The sequence below is a fragment of the Dermacentor andersoni genome, chromosome 10 (assembly GCF_023375885.2).
Source record: "Dermacentor andersoni chromosome 10, qqDerAnde1_hic_scaffold, whole genome shotgun sequence".
NCBI lineage: Eukaryota > Metazoa > Arthropoda > Arachnida > Ixodida > Ixodidae > Dermacentor > Dermacentor andersoni.
The window spans coordinates 25,404,466-25,424,156 of record NC_092823.1 but is presented as its reverse complement, the minus strand read 5'-3'; the positions used below and the strand labels follow the sequence as shown (position 1 = coordinate 25,424,156).

General features: G+C 49.1%; 1 protein-coding gene across 2 annotated transcripts in view; it reads left to right on the top strand.

The window, feature by feature from the left end:
- The first annotated feature begins 5,933 nt into the window (after positions 1–5,933).
- Positions 5,934–19,691, top strand: part of LOC126519174 (acetylcholinesterase-like) — a 53,467-nt gene continuing 39,709 nt past the window's right edge. Inside the window, exons 1-3 of one of the 2 annotated variants that reach the window (XM_050168788.2) lie at positions 5,937–6,037; positions 13,361–13,651; positions 15,449–16,671. In XM_050168788.2, coding sequence (XP_050024745.1) covers positions 13,385–13,651; positions 15,449–16,671 — 1,490 coding nt within the window. In that variant the 5' untranslated portion in view covers positions 5,937–6,037; positions 13,361–13,384. Of the gene's footprint in view, positions 6,038–13,360; positions 13,652–15,448; positions 16,672–19,691 lie in introns of both variants that reach the window. The other variant, XM_055065303.1, reaches the window with a different exon arrangement.

Sequence of the window (19,691 nt, the reverse complement as noted above, 5' to 3'; positions counted from 1 at the left end):
AGGTAAATAGATGCCGGATGCAATGCATCATTAGGAATTGCATCTGTGACTACTCTGCAGTAGTTTCACTCATTTTCAATGTTGTTTTAACTTGAATAGAAGCATGTGATAAAGAAGGTTATGACGCAAGATCAATGCCTCATGTTTTTACCAAAGACTTCGTCATGGCATTGACAGGTATTAACGCGACAGCGTTAAGCGCCCCATGTCGCAGAGAGTCCGGCGTCTGCGTCCCGCGTCAACCATCGTTTCGGCAAAATCATTCCGAACCGCGCATACTCTACCATGTAGGTCCTCCATGTAGCATAAAGAAGTTACTGAACTAATTGAATTTCTCAAAGTAAAAGAGCTCAGAAAAAATCGTAAAGCACGACTATCGCATCAGGCAAAGACAAAGTAGCGTCGGATTGTAATTTGAATATACGAGAAAACATAATTCTTTTACGCAGACGCTCAAACAAAAACCCATTTGCCACTGTTTCTGAAATTCATAGAATGGTCATGGCCTTCGAGATTGGGCACGCCGGTGAGCGCGAAATCTGAAAGGCCTATGAAGAGACGCGCCCGGTGCCTTACAACAGCTCCAGGAGTAGGCAAACGACAAACAACGAGGTGTGCAGAACAAAGTACACAATGGAGATTCAGAAAGTTTGGTTATGAGAATTCATCGTGGGTGTTTCTTTTCTTTTTCTTTTTCGTTTAAACATAGGCAGGACACTAGGCAATTGTTTAATTATGGCAAATCTTCTGGAAAGCAATTTTCAATCCGGCATAATAAGCTCTACATAGGGAAAACACGCTACGTTTGCTGTTCAGCTACCGACCGTGCTTGCGTCCTTGAATCTGGTAATGGTGCTTCCGTTTTGCCAGATGCATCACGTGCATCGACGTCGGCTCCTCACAATCAGTTGTTATCCTAACCAAAAGCCGCGCTACTCACCGTGATGTATCTTTTTTATTCACCAATATTAGAAGCATTGTCAATAAACGTGAGGCACTGTCATCAGTCTTGGACGCATACTCCGCCGATGTAGTTCTACTTACTCAGACTAGGTTATCGTCAAGAATTTACAGCTCTGAGCTAATTGAGTGTGAAAAAAATTACCGACGATTACGTTACTTCCTAATGCGAAATTTGAGCGCAGCAAATAAGCTGTTTCACCTTTTCGATAGATTGAGGCAAAGAAATCGAGCAACACATGTATGCGCTATCACAGAATTTTTTTTTTATTTTTCACACGTATTCCTTTAACAAAGACTCCACTAACAGTTCTTGACAGTCATGAAGGAAGCTTTGTGGTCGGAGAAATAGACTGATATATGTTCGACTTGGTACACCAATGCTTGATTCTCAAAGACGAGATCTATACAAGTGCCTCGCGAGGTTGTCACAGCCGTGGGACGCGTTACGAGCGAGAGGAACGGGATGTTCTCCCGCATAAGTGTTAGGAAATTGCTGTTTGTCTTTATGTCAACATTAAAGTCCCCCACTACTAACATCGGTGTGGATCGATGGACGGTTAATGCGAGTTGCAGGAAGTGCACGACGTCTTTCGTGAGTGCGGTAGGGGCGAAGTAGGCAGTTACTACCAGCAAGATAATTTCGCAGTGGCGAACGGCAGCGGCAATTTCGGCTCGGGCGGTGCACATATACAGATCCGCCGCCACCGATCTGGCTCTCTGATTGCCACCGCACAGGGCGAACGGCAGCGGCAATTTCGGCTCGGGCGGTGCACATATACACATCCGCCGCCACCGATCTGGCTCTCTGATTGCCACCGCACAGGGGTTGCATTGGAGGAGGAGCGAAGAAAGGAATTAAGTTCGAGCCGGCGCTTTGACAACCGGAGACTCGCAGGAAGAGGGGGGAGGGGGGCGGCGTGTACACCCAGCGGCAAACGATGGGGGCAGAAGCGCGCGCAGCAAGCGGACAACACGATAAAGGGAGGAGGGAAGAGATAGCAGCGACTGACTGATGCCGCTGACGCCGATAGTGAGTCAACCCCAGCTGCGGAGTTGGTTTCAGGGACAACGCCGCCGATGCCGACACAAACAATATGATACCCTCGCTTCCGCAGCGCTAAGAACCAGGTCTAGCCGTGGGAAGGTGGTCACGTATTCGTCGACGTGCCGGGGCCTACGTGAAATAACCGGCGCGTCGGCAACTGAAGAGCACCCTATCCGCCACACAAGAACAGGGGGGGGGGGGACCCTTTCCTCCTCTTTCTGCATGGCGGCGACGGTGTTCTATGCAGTCACGTTATCTTGACTCTCTAGCGGCGTCAGCGGCATCCAGCGGTATCAGTCGGTCGCTGCTAGCGCTGGGAGGATGAAAGGGGGGCGGAGCTGGTTACGAGGCCGACGACAACGCCGACGACGACGCGAAACCCAGGAACGGACGCCAAAGAGCTGCGCTCTAAAAAAGTGCGTGATTCATCGCTGTGATCGCTCTGACAAACACGGTGGTGGCGTCCTTATTGCTGTGGCCGATAATCTTGCATCGGATATGGTTGTAACTAACTCAGACTTGGAGTTTATTTGTGTTTGCATTTCCTTAAACCACGAAAAAAAAATCTTTTTTGCGCATGCTACCGCCTGCCAAATGCGGCTTCAGATTTCTGTGAAAAATTACATGATGTGCTTAATTACCTGGTTCTATAGTTCCCGCGCTCTCCATTATTTCTCTTGAGTGACTTCATTATGACTAAAATTAACTGGTCTAGACCTGTCCCGGTTGTGTATGAAACATTACCTGGTGTTTAATCTTTTGCTACCTTGTGCTTAGACTTTAACTTCACTCAGATCGTTTCTCAGCCTACTAGAATTGGTCCTACATCAGCTAACATTCTTGATCTCATTTAACAATAGCACCTGAACTTGTACACTCGATTTCATACATGCCAAGCGACCCCGGCCTTATTCATTTCGTTATAACAACTTGCAGCACGCGCCAGCTGCGACAACAAAAGCGTTTAGAAATTACAAAAAGGGAGATTATGTCTCAATTAATAAGGAGCTTGAACTATTCTTGGTTGGCTGCATTCCGACGTCTTTCGATCGTACAGTGGAAGAGAACTGGATTTCCTTTAAAGATAGGTTACAAGTCTCATTAACAAACACATACCGTTACAAAAAAATTGACAATGGGCACCTTGGTTTAACGAAACGTTAAAGAGGCTACTGTACAAAAAAGCGTCTTTTTTGTTTAGCGAAGTCTGCAAACAGTCTTGCTCGCTGGCGTGTATATCGTGATAGTCTGTGCTCCCATCGCATTGCTATCAAACAGGCAAACATTTTTTTTTTCTGGAGAGCACACTCCCTTCTCTTCTTTCCACCAACCCTTTTAAATGCTGAAACTTTGTTAAACCTGCACAAAGCCGTGCCATTTCTCTTGTTGATTGTGCTGGGCACGTGCTATGCAATGAGCAATGTTGTACTGTTCTGAACGACGTCTTCGCCGGTGTGTTTAGAAAGACAACTGCTGTTGTCACGCTGCAGCTGCATAATCGCAATTTCTTTCCCATGGATGCAATTGTAGTCAACTTTGAGGGAATAGCTAAGTTAATTGAAAAACTAGAGCTTTCGTCTTCATGTGGTGATGATGAAATGAATGCGAAGTTTCTGAAGAACACGAAAGTTTACCCTTCAGTTTTCCTGTCATACCTCTTCACATGGTCCATTGAATCTAGTACGCTGCCATCAAATTGGAAGGTCGGGAAAGTGGTGCCACTTTTTAAATCCGGGAACAGGCATTCTCCTCTCAATTATAGACCAATTTTTTAAACCAGTATCCCGTGCAAACGTTTAGAACATGTAATTTACTCTAATCTAGTCTCATATCTTGAATCAAGTGACTTTTTTACCTCCTGCCTAGACCGAGGCTCCTTTCTTCATAGTGTTTGTCTTGACTTTTCTAAGGCTTTCGACAAAGTTCCTCATCTACTACTTCTACTAAAAATCAGCACTTTGAAAATTGACCCAAACATCCTCAAAGGGATCGAATGCTGTTTATCTAACCGAACCCAATATGTTATCGCTAACAATCACGCTTCCTCTCCTTGTCCAGTTGCATCTGGCGTCCCTCGAGGTTACGTTTTAGGACCACTACTATTTCTGATCTACATCAATGATCTTCCAGATAACATTAACTCTAGTATAAAGGTATTTGCACACGACTGTGTTATCTACCGCGAAATAAATAACCCTAATGATACACTTGTCCTTCAATCTGACTTAAATAAAATATCTGAATGGTGCAATAAATGGTTAATGATTCTTAACATACAGTAAATGCAAGCACATGACATTTTCGTGAAGCACTAATGCCTCAATGTCTTCAGAATACAGAATTAATGGCATCGGACTGGAGCGCGTGTCTGCATAAAAGTATACATATCTGATGACTGGTCACGGCGTACTCACATTGACTACATCATAAGTAATGCAAATCGCACTCTCGTTTATTTCCGACGCAATCTTTTTCCAAGCTCCACAGCACCTAAAATTAATGCTTTATCAAACTTTCGTTCCTCCGAAACTCGAATACGCGTGTGCAGTTTGGGATCCGGCACACCGCACTCTCATTCAATCCATAGAATCCCTTCAGGATCGATCAGCTCGTTTTATTATGTCGAACTATTCACGTACCGCTAGTGTCTCGCAGATGAAATCGTCACTTACCCTTCCTAACCTTCAAACTCGGCGCAACATCTCGCGCCTTTGTTTATTCCACAAAGTGTTCCATCACCATTCATTGAATCAGCAACTCATTTCGCAGCCAGTGTACTTATGCTCCCGTATCGATCACAGCAACAAGGTAGCTGTTCCTTTTTGTCGCACTGACATGTTCCTGCATTCTTTTATACGGAAAACCAGTTCTGAGTGGAACCGCCTTCCCTCTTCTATCGCCACCTTAGCCGATGCGTCATCATTCAAGACCGCTGTGACAGATCATCTTTTAAAATGTCTCGGATTTTGCTGGCTTTTTTCTTTTTCTTTTTCCTTTTATTTTGCTGCTCTTACTGTCTGTTTATCTTGTCCTTGTCCTTATAGGCTTGAATGCTTTTTTGTAAACCAAGTACCCATCCCCTCTGTAATGCCCATTGGGCCCTGAGGGTATGATAATAAATAAATAAATAAATAAATAAATAAATAAATAAATAAATAAATAAATAAATAAATAAATAAATATTTAAATATAAGAATAGTTTGGTGAAGAAACGCACCAAAGGGGACGCTCATAGGATCCATCCATCCATCCATTCATCGCGGCCCACGCAAGAGGCCGCGTTTCTACCAGAAATCTCGCCTTCGCTCATAGCGTTCGCCGCCAACGTTTCCTGGTAAACATTACAGTTACATAGGCTGCAGTTGCTGGGAAGCGTGAAAAGCAGCCTGGGATCTTTGAATGCTATCGGAGTTACACTTTTAAAGGCGAAGTTTAGGCGCCTTCCAATTTTTTCCAAAGTCTACTTCAACAGGAGAGTGAGTGCGCGGGTTTTCTCAACTTCTACAATTCCCCGCGATCGCAAATTTTCGAGAACAAGAGAAGTGAACGGACTATAGGTCCGCACGGGCAGCATAAAAGTTCAACCTATATAGTCGAATTCGAGTTTGCCAGGTGGGCTAAGCTCCGTGAAGTACGATTCAACTTTTGGTAATCAGCTGTAAGCTATTTGTCCTGATTTCTCGAAGTAACATTTGTTTTTTACCCATGACGCACAAGCGAGCACGTTCGTGAGTGTACACGCGTTTCATGAAGAGGGGCGGAGCATTGGCGTCGAAATGATACCCGTGACCCTGGCACGAGCACGCACCCTCGACGGCAGGGGCGATTACAGCCCTTTCTCTCTTTTACTCGACGCTCTTCCGTCGCACGTGAGCTTTCCTCTTCGAGCCAGCGATGGTGCGTGTTGGTGAAGCACACAAAGTGTCGCAGGAATCCCGCCTACCATAAGCGCACCGCAGATTGTACTTGTCTGGAGTTGTTTTGTTTTGGATAGCCGCTCGGGTCCCGGAGTCGATATTAGAGGACGAGGTAAATGCCGCCGAACATGCATATGTGCCGGACGCATCCCTTCTTGAACTCCGGGAGTTGAGACGATCAAATTGTTTTGTGTCCACGAGCCGCATTTTATAATGATGCTATTCACTTTTCTCCACATATTGCCTTCTTTTTCTTACCTATATCCAAGCCACGTGCACGCATGGAAAATTAAATGTTTCAAAAGACGAATCGTGTGATTATGTGTCTCCAGGATAGAAATTTGTGAATATTTTGCCATTAAAATTATTACAGTTAAGATAAAATGCCAGGAAAGTGGGCCCGCTTTGAGAATTTCCGCTGGAAAAAGCAGATACATCGTAATTGTTTTGATTCTCGCTTTTCGCCAGTTTTACGAGCTCCGCTCCGCGTACATTTTCACTGGACCCTCTGGACGTGAGCAGTGCGCGATAAGAAAGGATAGAGCGAAAGTAATTCGCACGACGAACTCGCCCCGGCAACTGTTTTGTCCTTGGTATGTGCGTCCAAACCGACGACCTCTAGGTCCTATGGAATTATACCTGTGCAGTACGGTAAAAAACCCGCAGTGTTCGGGCCGATTGGCGCACCGCAGATAAAGGAGAGGTCGTTCTTTTTGCGTCCAGGTCGAGGAGGCCAACACATACATTGGTCGCTAAGATTTTAATGTGTAGGTTCCCTCATTGTAGCGAAATCAGCTCTAGGGAAATCCGCAATGTGAAAGAAATACCATGAAAACTGAAATGGTCGACCACCCGAGAGTGTCGATTGAATGTAAAAAGGAACCCATATGGTGTAGGTTGCTCCCTCTCGACGCCCTGCACGCTTGCGTTGCCAAGTTCTTGGTTCGCGCATCCACATAGCCAGCATCCGAGCCCATAAGTATTGTTGCGTGTGGAAAGACACAGACAGAAAAGGCTATTTACAGGCTATTTACACTGGAGCCAGGCAGCCAGGCTGACACTCGCTCGCGCCAAGCGCACCGACCAACTTCGTCGTCGTTCTCGCGGCGGCTCATTTCTTGAGCATCGCTTGAGCATATCGTAATACTACCCCCCGGCGGCAAAAGCACCGTCACGGTGCTGTTAAATATCCAAGGCGCGTGGAGAGTTGTAGGGCTTGAGTCGGGCGACGTGGACGATGTCCCTGGTTGTCACAGCGTAGGACGTAGTGGGCGTGGCTAAAACGATTTCATGGGTGACATCGGTCACTTTGCGGAGCACGCGATATGGGCCTGTGTAACAAGAAAGGAGTTTTTCACATAGGCCAACTTTACGCGAAGGTGACCAAAGCAACACGAGGCTGCCGGGCACAAAATGGACATCACGGTGACGGAGGTCGTAGCGTTGCTTCTGCTTGTCTTGAGACACTTGTAGACGACTGCGCGCAAGTTGGCGAGCGTGGTCAGCATGGGCGATTGCATCACGGGCATAAGCGCTAGTTGAAGCTGTGGCGGACGGAAGCACAGTGTCCAGTGGTAGCGTTGGTTCGCGGCCATACAAGAGGTAAAACGGGGAAAAGCCAGCAGTTTCGAGACGGGAAGAGTTATATGCAAAGGTAATGTAAGGTAGAGCCAGGTCCCAGTCACGGTGGTCGTCGGAAACGTATTTGGATAGCATGTCTGTAAGGGTGCGGTTCAAGCGCTCAGTGAGGCCGTTCGTTTGGGGATGGTAGGAGGTGGTAAATTTGTGACGTATTGAGCAGGCACGCATGATGTCGTCGATGACTTTGGCCAAAAACGTACGGCCACGGTCTGTAGGCAATTGACGCGGAGCACCATGCATCAAAATAATATCACGTAGGAGGAAGTCCGCAACATCAGTTGCGCAACTGGTCGGAAGAGCACGGGTTACGGCGTAGCGAGTCGCGTAGTCCACCGCGACTGCAACCCACTTGTTTCCTGATGTAGATTCCGGAAATGGGCAGACAAGGTCTAAGCCGACACGATGAAAGGGCTCGGCAGGAATGTCGAGCGGCTGCAGGTAACCAGCGGGGAGCTGGGAAGGCTTCTTGCGTCGTTGGCAAACTTCACAAGCGGCGACGTAACGTCATACGGAACGGGCAAGACCAGGCCAGAAAAAACGGCGACGTACACGGTCATAGGTTCGAGATACGCCGAGATGTCCTGCCGTTGGTGCGTCGTGGAGCTCTTCTATAACGATGGAGCGGAGGTGTTTAGGTATTACAAGTAGGAACTCAGAGCCGTCCGGATGAAGGTTACGACGGTACAGAGTACCGTCGCGGAGGACGAAGAGGCGTAGAGTAGCATCGGCCGGAGAGTGCTCAAAACGGTCGATGAGTGCTCTGATGTAGGCGTCACGGCGTTGCTCGTCGGCGAAATGAAGCAGCTGTGATACAGAGAATACGCAAGGAGCACTGGCAATATTAGAGGAGTCAGAGTCGTCAACAGGGTAACGCGACAAGCTGTCAGCGTCTTGGTGCAGGCGGCCACTCTTGTACACCACGGAATATGAAAATTCTTGTAGCCTCAAAGCCCAGCGACCAAGCTGACCTGTAGGATCTTTTAGCGAAGAGAGCCAGCAGAGAGCATGATGGTCAGTTACTACGGAAAAAGGGCGACCGTAAAGGTAAGGACGGAACTTCGCAACCGCCCAGACTACAGCAAGGCATTCTCGTTCCGTAATGGAATAGTTGCGTTCCGATGGTGTGAGCAGGCGGCTCGCATAAGCAATTACGCGATCCTGGCCACGCTGACGCTGGGCTAAGACGGCACCTACGCCATGACCGCTGGCATCTGTACGCAATTCTGTAGGGGCATCAGGGTCGAAGTGGGCGAGAATGGGTGGTGAGGAGAGAAGAGTAACGAGACGAGAGAAGGCGGCGGCTTCTGCAGTACCCCACGAGAATTGTACGCCTTTCTTCAAAAGATTAGTGAGGGGTCTAGCAATTGCCGCAAAATCTTGAATAAAACGACGAAAGTACGAGCATAGCCCTACAAAACTTCGAACGTCTGCGGCTGTCTTCGGAACCGGAAACTCTCTGACAGCGCGAGTTTTGTCGGGATCAGGCTGTACTCCGGAAGCATCAACGATATGGCCAAGAAGAGTAATTTGCCGGTGGCCAAAACGACATTTGGACGAGTTAAGTTGCAGCTTCGCCTTTCGAAATACATACAAGTATAGTTGTGAGACGTTCAAGGTGAGTGTCGAACGTTGGCGAGAAGACGATGACGTCGTCCAGGTAGCAGAGGCATGTGGACCATTTGAAACCTTGGAGCAAGGAGTCCATCATACGCTCGAAGGTGGCAGGGGCGTTGCATAATCCAAACGGCATTACTTTAAATTGGTATAGGCCGTCAGGTGTGATGAACGCGGTTTTTTCGCGGTCCATATTGTCAACAGTAATCTGCCAGTATCCCGAACGAAGATCAATAGACGAGAAATAGCTGGAACCGTGCAGGCAGTCAAGGGCGTCGTCTATACGTGGGAGCGGGTAGACGTCCTTTTTTGTAATGCTGTTCAGGTGACGGTAATCAACACAGAATTGCCACGTGCCGTCCTTCTTCTTAACCAACACCACAGGTGACGCCCAGGGACTGGAAGAAGGCTCAATGATGTTTTTATCGAGCATTTTGTTCACTTCATCTTGAATTACTCGGCGTTCCGACGCAGAAACTCGATACGGTCGTCGGTGAATAGGCGTAGCATCGCCAGTAAGAATACGATGCTTGACCGCGAGCGTCTGGCCTAAAGGGCGATCGTCGATGTCGAAAATATCTCGGTAGGACGATAATACTTGGCAAAGCTCTTCAGCCTGCGCCGAGGACAGGTCCGTTGCAACCATTTTCTTTATATTGGGATCGGCACCCGAGGCTGGCGCGAGGGGCCTGCTAAGCTCGCGAGAATCATCGGCCGATAACGCTGCCACGTATTGGTCGTCGAGACAATCAACGGTGGCAAGGCAAATACCTTGCGGTAGAATTTGCTTTGCCAATCCAAAGTTACAGACAGGCATTCGAGTGTGGTTCCCAGTAATATTAAGTATACTGTGAGGCACTGTAACGTCATACCTTATTGGAATGTCGGGCAGAGGAGTGACGAGGTACTCGCCATCAGGAACTGGTGGGAAAGACAACAGTTCAATGTAGGCTATTGACTTTGGCTGCAGGCGAAGAAAACCGGTGGGACGTAAGCGGCAGTGGGGTGCGTCAGAAGGTTCTGCGAGCATCGGCAACTCAAGGCGAAGGGTACCGGAAGAGCAGTCAATAAGAGCAGAATGTGCGGAGAGAAAATCGAGGCCGAAAATGAGGTCGTGGGGGCAATGAGCAATTACGGTGAAGAGGACAGGAGTGTGGCGGCCGGCGATGCTGACGCGTGCTGTACACATGCCGATGATAGGCACAGTACCGCCATCCGCAACGAGTACGACGCGGGCCGACGCTGGGGTGAGGAGCTTTTTGAGTCGTCGTCGGAAGGCAGCACTCATAATTGAAAGATGTGCTCCTGTATCGATGAGTGCCGTGACAGGATAGCCGTCAACGTCAACGTCAAGAAGGTTTCGGTTCGTGGGTAACGTGAGCAGAGGATTTGAGGGCAGGGTCGATAATGCAGCTTCACCTCCAGAAGCTGCAGTGCCTAGTTTTCCGGCTGGATCCGGGAGGCGATAGGCGGCGAAGAGAAGCGACGGGGTTGGGGCGAACGAGACTGATGGCGTCGAGGTGAGGGCGAGCGGCTGTACCGAAGGTTCGGAGCAGGAGCATCAGCGGCAGTGGATTCATGGCGGCCGGTATAGGGAACGGAAGGTCCAACGGTGCGGGAATAAGCGGCGGTGTATGCCTGAGGAGTTGGTGGCCATCGGTTGCGGCAGTGACGAGCGACGTGGCCGATGCGACAGCAGTGGAAGCAGATCGGCCGGTGATCAGGGGTACGCCAATCGGACGGGTTGCGGCGAGATGTGGCGGAAAAAGACTGCCGAGGACGAAGAGGGCCGCTAGAGAACCGGGAAACGTTGGGTTGAGACGTGGAACACACAGAGTTCAGACCCATGTTCTGAAATTCCTGTCGGACGACGGCCTGGATCATCGCAATGGTGGTTGCTGGCGGATCGGGAGGCGTCGTGGAGAAAGCTGGCGAACAGGTGGCGAACGTCGTCAGAGGTGGTGATCTGACGTGGTCGACCCTCACATGTCGACGTAGCAGCAGTGTTGGGTAGCCGTGTGATGTGGTGTGTAATACGGCGGCTCTTAGCTTGCTCAAGGCGACGGCATTCTTTGATGATCGCGTCGATAGTCGAGACGTTGCCGAAAACAAGCAAATTGAAAGCGTCGTCGGCGATGCCTTTTAGAATATGTGACACTTTATCGGCTTCGGACATACCATCGTCAGCTTTGCGGCATAAAGCTAAGACGTCGAGGATGTAGGAAACGTACGGCTCCGTAGATGACTGTACACGAGACGCAAGAGCCTTTCTCGCGGCAGCCTTGCGCCCAATGGGGTCGCCGAACAGTTCCCGTAGCTTCTCTTTGAAATTGTCCCAACTGGTTATCTCGTCGTCATGCGTTTGGTGCCACACACGTGGGGTGCCGCCGAGATAAAAGATGACGTTGGCGAGCATAATCGTTGGGTCCCACCTGTTATTAGCACTGGCGTGTTCATAAAGTTTGATCCAGTCGTCAACATCCTGGCCCTCCCGGCCGGAGAACACACCTGGGTCGCGATGTGGGGCGACCGTGACGATTGGAGCAGTGGGACATGCCGAAGCCGTTGCAGAGGTGGGCGCGTCACCGGGAGGCATGGTGACGAGCTCGGTGTGCCGACCACTTCTGAGTTCCGTGGTGAGGACGGGGATCGCTGACCTCCACCAGAATGTTGCGTGTGGAAAGACACAGACAGAAGAGGCTATTTACAGGCTATTTACACTGGAGCCAGGCAGCCAGGCTGACACTCGCTCGCGCCAAGCGCACCGACCAACTTCGTCGTCGTTCTCGCGGCGGCTCATTTCTTGAGCATCGCTTGAGCATATCGTAATAGTATGATCCTCCGTGTACATATGGGTGGCAAGGCAGGCCACAATGGTACGTTGAACCATACATCAGATGGGACGTGGGTTAAAAAAGACAGCCATGAATATATGGTGTTGAAGTCATATCTTTAGCTGCAAACTCTTTAAACGACATTTACGATCGCATCCATAGATCTTAACAGGCGTCCATGACCATGTGCCGCGTGAAACACACGGGACACCTCCTGGCATGTTCGGTGGGAGTGGTCTACGTTATTCCGCTATCGTGCTGCAAAAAGTGCTTTGGGCAGACGGGGTGCTAATACAAACATTGAGTTTGTATTAGTGGAAGGCTGTCGTGTTGGATAACTTCAACTTCTCGGCGATTTGAGCCGACGTGGCTGCAAATACGCATTGCGAATAAGCATATTTATTGGAGTTGCGGTGTACGCGGCCTTCCTCGTCATACAGAATGAAGTGCTCCCTACTTGATTCAGGTGACGTGACAAATGGCGCAATGCCCCGGCCGCCTATCACTTTAGCACATTTATATTTCAGCACTCTGCGCTTCATTTGTGTGGTACCGAAATAGCTGAACATACTGTGCAAATAATGTTCATGCCTAACCTATTTACTCGCATAATGCCCTCCGTCTTGCTCCTCTGTCGCCCTTCAAAAGATTGTTAAACTTCGAGTAAATATCGCACCGTCGAAAATTGCTGCAGCGACTTTCGTCAGCTTTTGCCCGCCGGTAATAATTATAGCACACGCTTGGCCAGCACCACCTGTTGAGCTCTATGTGGGCTATCGGTGCGCACAATCACAACGCAATCCAAACCTAACAAGGGGTGACGTTTCCACCATTTCGTGAACTCCGGTACCAGCACGAGGGTAGATAACTTCGGCTTAGCATTTCTTCCTGTCGCTTCGCCATAGGGCGAGATGGAATCTACACGATTCGTGTCAAGCTACAGGATGGCGACAGTGGCGATGCCTACAGTAATGGCATCGACATTAATTAGTCGATCCAAGGTCCCTTTATTAATTCGTTCATTGATTCTAGGTTCAGCCAGTGTCTTAAAGGGTCTTCCCAATAACTAGTTGTGTAGAACCACTGCTTTTATTACTAAAGTAAGTGTAAAGAATACTTTTTAGCGGACAATGGCTTGCGTGCGAGTTCCATTTACAGCCACCTCATTTATGATTTTTATATTTAACACATACTACGTTATCTGAGAAACCTTCTGCGCAGCATTATCGCATCCCTAAAATTTGCACAAATTTTCAGCAGAAAGCAGTTCTAGCATTCAATGAGTAAATACGGCATACGTGGTATACGTGGTTCAAAGTTTTTCTGTGTTGACGTTTTCACCCTAGGCCAAATCTTCGGCGACCAGAGCAATGGCGACCAGTGCAGCACTCCTGTCAGGCCTTTTTCTGGCCATCGTGCTCACTGCCACGGCCGACGATGCATTCGTCGAGAGGCAGACCACGGAAGGCACGGTTCGCGGCAAGGTTATCCGTGTCCTGAACAAGACTGTCGAAGAGTACTTGGGCATTCCGTTCGCCGAGCCGCCTGTGGGAAAGCTCCGCTTTCGGCCTCCACTTCCCAAAAGACCTTGGAAAGGCACCGTAGACGCAACCGCTGGAAACACAGCCTGTTCTCAGGTGAGAATCACATGAGTGCCATTGCTTGACTTGCGTGATCGCGAATAGAGGATGGAAGGCACACGACCTTGACAGCACGTTCTTGGACAGCGCACTTAAGGTGAAGTAAAGAACGAAACAGACACATGGAGGCCGCGTTCAGACTGCGTGCGCTACGTACGGATCGTTCGCACGGATTGTAAGCGTAAAGGGAAAAAGCGCAACTAGTTTGTTCACATTACTGTTGCATTCAGCGGCAAGTACGCAACAATCGCAATCAGCCTGGGCGTAAATGTCGCAAAGTAAGCATAACACATAAACGGAAGGTAGCGATGGTGCAGCGCAATGATGGAAACTATATGACGCCAAGTTTGTTTGAATGAATGAAGTGGCAGCTATAGATGAAGGAACGCGGACGATCTCGTCGCCAGTAGTAGCTGTTGGCTTTCTGTCTTACGAAGAAAAAGGCCATGCGAGTTGCTTGTTGATGGTACAATGTTAACGAGAAGCATATGCACTGAGAAGCGTGGCACACATGTAAGTGCATTTCAGCCTTCGATTCCGTTTGTCATAGCGGCACACACCTATTCTAGTAGACTGGCCAAGAAGGGCCGGATACCCAGAGATCAATGTTTCACATTCGAGTGCGGGCCTCGTGGTACATAGCCAGGAGCACATGCTCCGACGGGCATAACAAGTAGCCGAAGCTCTTGTTTGCAAGGCGAGGAAATGGCTAATATCTCCAAACCATGGACAAGAGGCAAAGAAAGGTTCCTTTAAAAAAAAAAAAGTGTGCCGCCCCCACCTAAATGGTGTCAGAACGTATGTCGTACCGTGCATAGCTTTCTCCGCTTTATTTTCATCCTTCAAAGCAGCTTAAACTAAATAAAAATATAATAGGCAGTAAAATAACGACTAGCCACCTCGCAACAGAATACTGTGGTCAACATTGATAATAAATACATCGTTTACTATCGGGTTTGATTGAGGAGATAGAGAGAGAGAACTATGTTGTCGTCGTAAGATTTAATTTTGAAGCCCTTAGTGCACCACTGTAATGGGCCTGGCGACCAAGCTTGCACAACCTGTGGGTTTGCCTTTCTTAGCAAAGCCTCCCAACTATCTAGGGTAAGCATATAGTTGTCGTAAGCTCTGTGCCCAGGGGGCAGATGTTAGCGGACCAATCTCACATGAAATAACGTATGGGTGACCCCGCAGACCGGACAACGGGGACAGTAGGATGTAGAGTGGAGGACATCTAAAAAGTGGAGGTTGGGGGAGGTGTTCGCCTGCAATCGCCTTACAGCCACTACGTTCTCTCTCAAGAGAAAAAAAGCTAGGGTATGCTTGACAACCTCTCTGCTCCCCGAATGAAAATACATGTCGATTCTTGGACTTGCAGCATAAGCATGAATGAGGAAGACATAAATACCTAAACTTCAAAGGTACGAAGAACGTAACTTTACCCTTTTCTCGTTCACCTAAGTAAGAACATACATACAAGTGGTAAACGCCGGCAGAATATATATATATATATATATATATATATATATATATACATATATATATGTTGGACAAATATGGCTGTTTGGTGCAAATATCTCAATTTACCAAGCCGCACGGGGGGGGGGGGGATGAAAGCAGAAGGCCGGGAGGTTAACCAGAATAACGTAGGAGCAGAAGAGGGAATGGCAAGCTTACCATTATGCTCGAGAAATGGTGAGCACTACAGTGAATAGATACGCCTTACCCTAGCGCCAGCCAATGAACTGACTGGCTTTATTTCTTGTCTTTTTTACATATGGATTGCAAATCCAGGTGCTCTTGGACGGAATCACACTGGGCAACCTGAGCTTTACAGAAGACTGCCTCCAGCTGAACGTATGGGTCCCAGAGGTCGCGACTAATCCGGGCTCGCGTCGTCCTGTACTTGTGTGGATCCACGGAGGAGCATTCACGTTCGGCAGCGCGAATATGGCGAACACTAGCGGAGTCGTGCTCGCCGCGCTGCGCGATGTAGTCGTCGTCTCCATGAATTACCGTCTTGGCATCCTGGGCTTCATGAACGCGAACTCGCCTGAGGCGCCAGGTAATGTTGGCCTCTTGGATCAGAACATGGCCCTGAAGTGGGTGCAGCGGAACATCGCCCACTTTGGAGGTGACCCTGAGAGAGTGACGTTGTTCGGTGAGAGCTCCGGCTCAATCAGCATACACGCGCAAATCATGTCGCCTTTAAGCCAAGGCCTCTTCAATAGGGCAGTCTTGATGAGCGGCACAATGTACAACCTAGACACGTGGGACACAGTTCCGGAAAGCATGATGAAGGCAAACAGGGTCGCTAACCTTGTCGCCTGTTCTAACGGTGGAACCACCGAGCTGTCATCGAATGCAGAAGAAATAGTAGACTGCATGAGAAACAAGTCCGCCGATGAGCTCGTCAAGGCTGCCCTGGAGGTAGCAGCACCGAAGGTGGCCCCATTTGCGCCTACGTATCACAACGAGTTCCTTCCCCGAAATCCATTAGTGGCCCTGAAGCGCGGTTTCTTCTCATCTGTGGACGTCTTAGCTGGCGTAACTTCGGACGAAGGAGCTGCGTTGCTGCTGTTCCCGTTGGTCCCCGAGCTTTTGGAGGAAGACCTTCAAGCGACTTCACCAGAGGAGCTTGTCAAATATCTCCGCCGCGCATTATGGCGACTGCTTAAAGATGACATACCGGATATAATAGAAACGTACACCGAGGAAGCACCAAAGGACGATAAAAACGCACTGAGACGCCAATACATCGACTACATGTCGGGCAGATTGTTCAACTGTCCCCTGCAGTTTTTCGCGGAAAAGCACAGCGAAAAGGACAACAAAGTTTTCACGTATGTTTTCGCCCACAAGGCGGCGACGCTTCCACTGCCTGGATGGATGGGAGCGCCCCATGGAACCGATGTGGCCTTCGCGTTTGGTCACCCCTACGCCGCAAATCCTGATTCTCCAGATGGTCGCATGGCTGTGGCCTTCGTGCGAATGTTGGCCAGCTTCGGCGAAAACGGGTGCGTTGCTTTTCTCATATTTACACAGCACAGAGTAAATGGGCTCAGCAGTAATTTTTTCTGATAATTAACTTCCTTGTGCTAGAAATATACCCAAAGTAAAAAAAAATCACCGCCCAAGCTCTCGGTACAGTTGGTTAACCAGCGAAGCTGAAACGTGGAGCCCCGGTGTTTATCACTGGGTTAATCCCGACGGTTCATTCAACGACTGCTTGGTAGGCTAGCGTATCCTGGGTACGGAGTTGCTAGTTGCACTTTGCTGCACGGGTCTGTTCTTGTGCTTCGGCTGCAGCATTGGAACGTCGCAGACGGGCTCGTTCCCAGTCCTGCTCGCGGCGTTGCTACGTTTGACGCGGGGCCTACGCATTTCGTTGCCTGAGAAAAAGTGCTGCTCTGCGCACGCTCAGCTGTGACGGAAAACAACGACCTCACTACTGGCGCAGTTAATCCAGCGCCACCTAGATAGCACAAGGCTTTTCCACGCCGATCCATAACGTCATGTTACTTGGCCCGACTGCCATAGAACCTAATGGAGATGCTCGCAAGTCGGCAACAGTCATTTTGACGTCACCGCTTTCATCACGCAAGCGTTGTCAGTGGAAATTTTGGGCCAGGTAGCGTGAAGGAGATAGATCGGAGTAAACAGGCCTTGTGTTATATTGGTGGTGTTAGCTAATCGCGCGCCTCTCTCTCTGTCTTTTTTCGCGCATCCGCTTGGGGTTGTACCAGAGGAGTTTTTGGCGTCCTGACAACCGACAGACGGACGGGCTTACGAACCGGCTAGCCATGTACGGCCTCGCTGTCAACAATAAACTGCGGTTAATGTTAAAGTGCGTACACTAATCAGGAAAGCTAGAAGCGCGTACAAAAATGTTGTAATAATAACGCTTCACTCAACCGGCAACACATAAAGAATGCAAACTGGACATTCAAACTGGTAATCTAGAAAGCAAAGCAATTATATTTCGTGCGAATAAACACAGACCTGAATAATCAACCCGTAACGTTTTCTGGAAATATAATATAAGTAAAACCGCTGACATTTCAGTTCCCGCCCTAAAATCAAATTCTGTTTCTATAACGACAGACTCTGAAAAGGTTTCATTGTTTATTTCTATTTTAAATCGGTGTTTCTGGAGGGACAACTGAGTGACACGTACACATCCCTTTTCGCTAACTATGCCTTTGACCACTGCATGCCTGAAATAAACATCAGCGTACGTGGTATCGATTGTCTATTGCAGGAATTGGACGCCTCTAATTGTATTGGTCTGGATAGACTGTAATCTTATATTCTAAAGAAATGTCATGGCGTTATAGCACAATATCTCTCTACTATATTGCAAATCTCGTACGAGGCTGGGTTGGTTTCACAGGACTGCGAAATCGCGCCTGTCAATCCCATCTTGAAATCAGGAGCCGAGAAACTGGCGGAAAATTACAGGCCCATATCTTCAACTTAACTATACTGCAAGGTTTTGGAGCGCTTCCCTTATAGTCATTTATTTAAATACCTAGATGATATTAACTTTATACTGCCTCACAGCCTGGTCTTTGTAGCGGTTACTCATGCAACACACAATTAGTTGAATTCCAACACTTTATTGGCAACTGCCTTGGTAAGAACAAAGAGGAAGATTCACATTCTTTGATGTGCAACGGGGGTGTTCGCCCAGCAGCACTAGCTCTAGGTTGCAGCGGTAGGCTTCAAACAGGTCGGTGCTATCTCGAAAACGGGGAAGCAAGCACACCTCGTCGTCTTCTTCTCATTCACTAGCACCATGCCCACTGCCCAGTGCCTTCAGAAGAATCACTCCCCACCGAAAGAGTAGCCATCCTGGCGACCTAAGGGCACGAAAACACAGAAGGGTCATGGCACTGCTTGAGCCGGGAGACGTGCACAATTTCCTGGCCGCGACGACGCTGGTCGGAAGGCGCTTCCGTTGGCTCGATGAGGTAGTTGACCGCGGATGTTTTTTTCAGTACCCGATAAGGACCGTGGTACTTGGAGAGCAGCTTAGAGGAAAGGCCTGGAGGAGTAGAGGCCACCCACAACCAGACCAGCGAGCCAGGAGCAAAGCACGTAGGCGCAGTAGATGAATCATGGAGATGCTTTTGGCGCCACTGGTCCTGGGATGTCAAAGAACGAGCGAGCTGGCGACATTCTTCGGTGGAAGCAGCCGCTCTAGAAACAGTCGTGCACTCCGAAGCATCTGGTCGGTAAGGCAGAATCGTGTCCATAGTGCATGAAGGTTCATGTCCGTAAAGGAGAAAGAAAGGGGAGAACCCAGTGGTGCTTTGCGTGGCGGTATTATAAGCGTAGGTGACGAAAGGCAGAATGCCATCCCAATTCGAGTGGTCAGATGAAGCATACATCGCCAACATGTCGCCAAGGGTGCGGTTGAAACGCTCTGTCATCCCATTAGTTTGAGGATGATATGCCGTGGTGGTGCGGTGAATGATGCGACACTCCTTTAGCAATGCTGCAATGACGTCGGAAAGAAAAACGCGACCGCGGTCGCTCAGTAATTCTCTAGGTGCTCCATGGCGTTAAATCAGGTTTCGAAGGATTACACTGGCGACGTCTTTTGCTGTGGCAGATGCTAGGGCTGAAGTTTCGGCGTACCGCGGGAGGTGGCCGATAGCGACAATAACCCAGCGGTTGCCACTTGGAGTGTTAGGAAGCGGACCGTACAGGTCAATACCGACACGGTCGAACGCGCGCGCGGGGCATGGTAAAGGTTGCAAGGGGCCGGTGGCATGTTGAGGTGGCGTCTTGCGTCGTTGGCATATGAGGCAGGACCGGACGTACTGGCGAACGAAGCGGTACATACCGCGCCAGTAGTACCGAAGCTGGATGCGAGAGTATGTCTTTAAGACACCAGCGTGGCCGCATTGGGGATCGTCGTGGAACGTGGCGCAGATGTCAGGGCGCAGGTGTCGGGGTATAACAAGCAACCACTTGCGACCGCTCGAATTGTAGTTGCGGCGGTACAGCAGGTTATCCCGAATGATGAAGT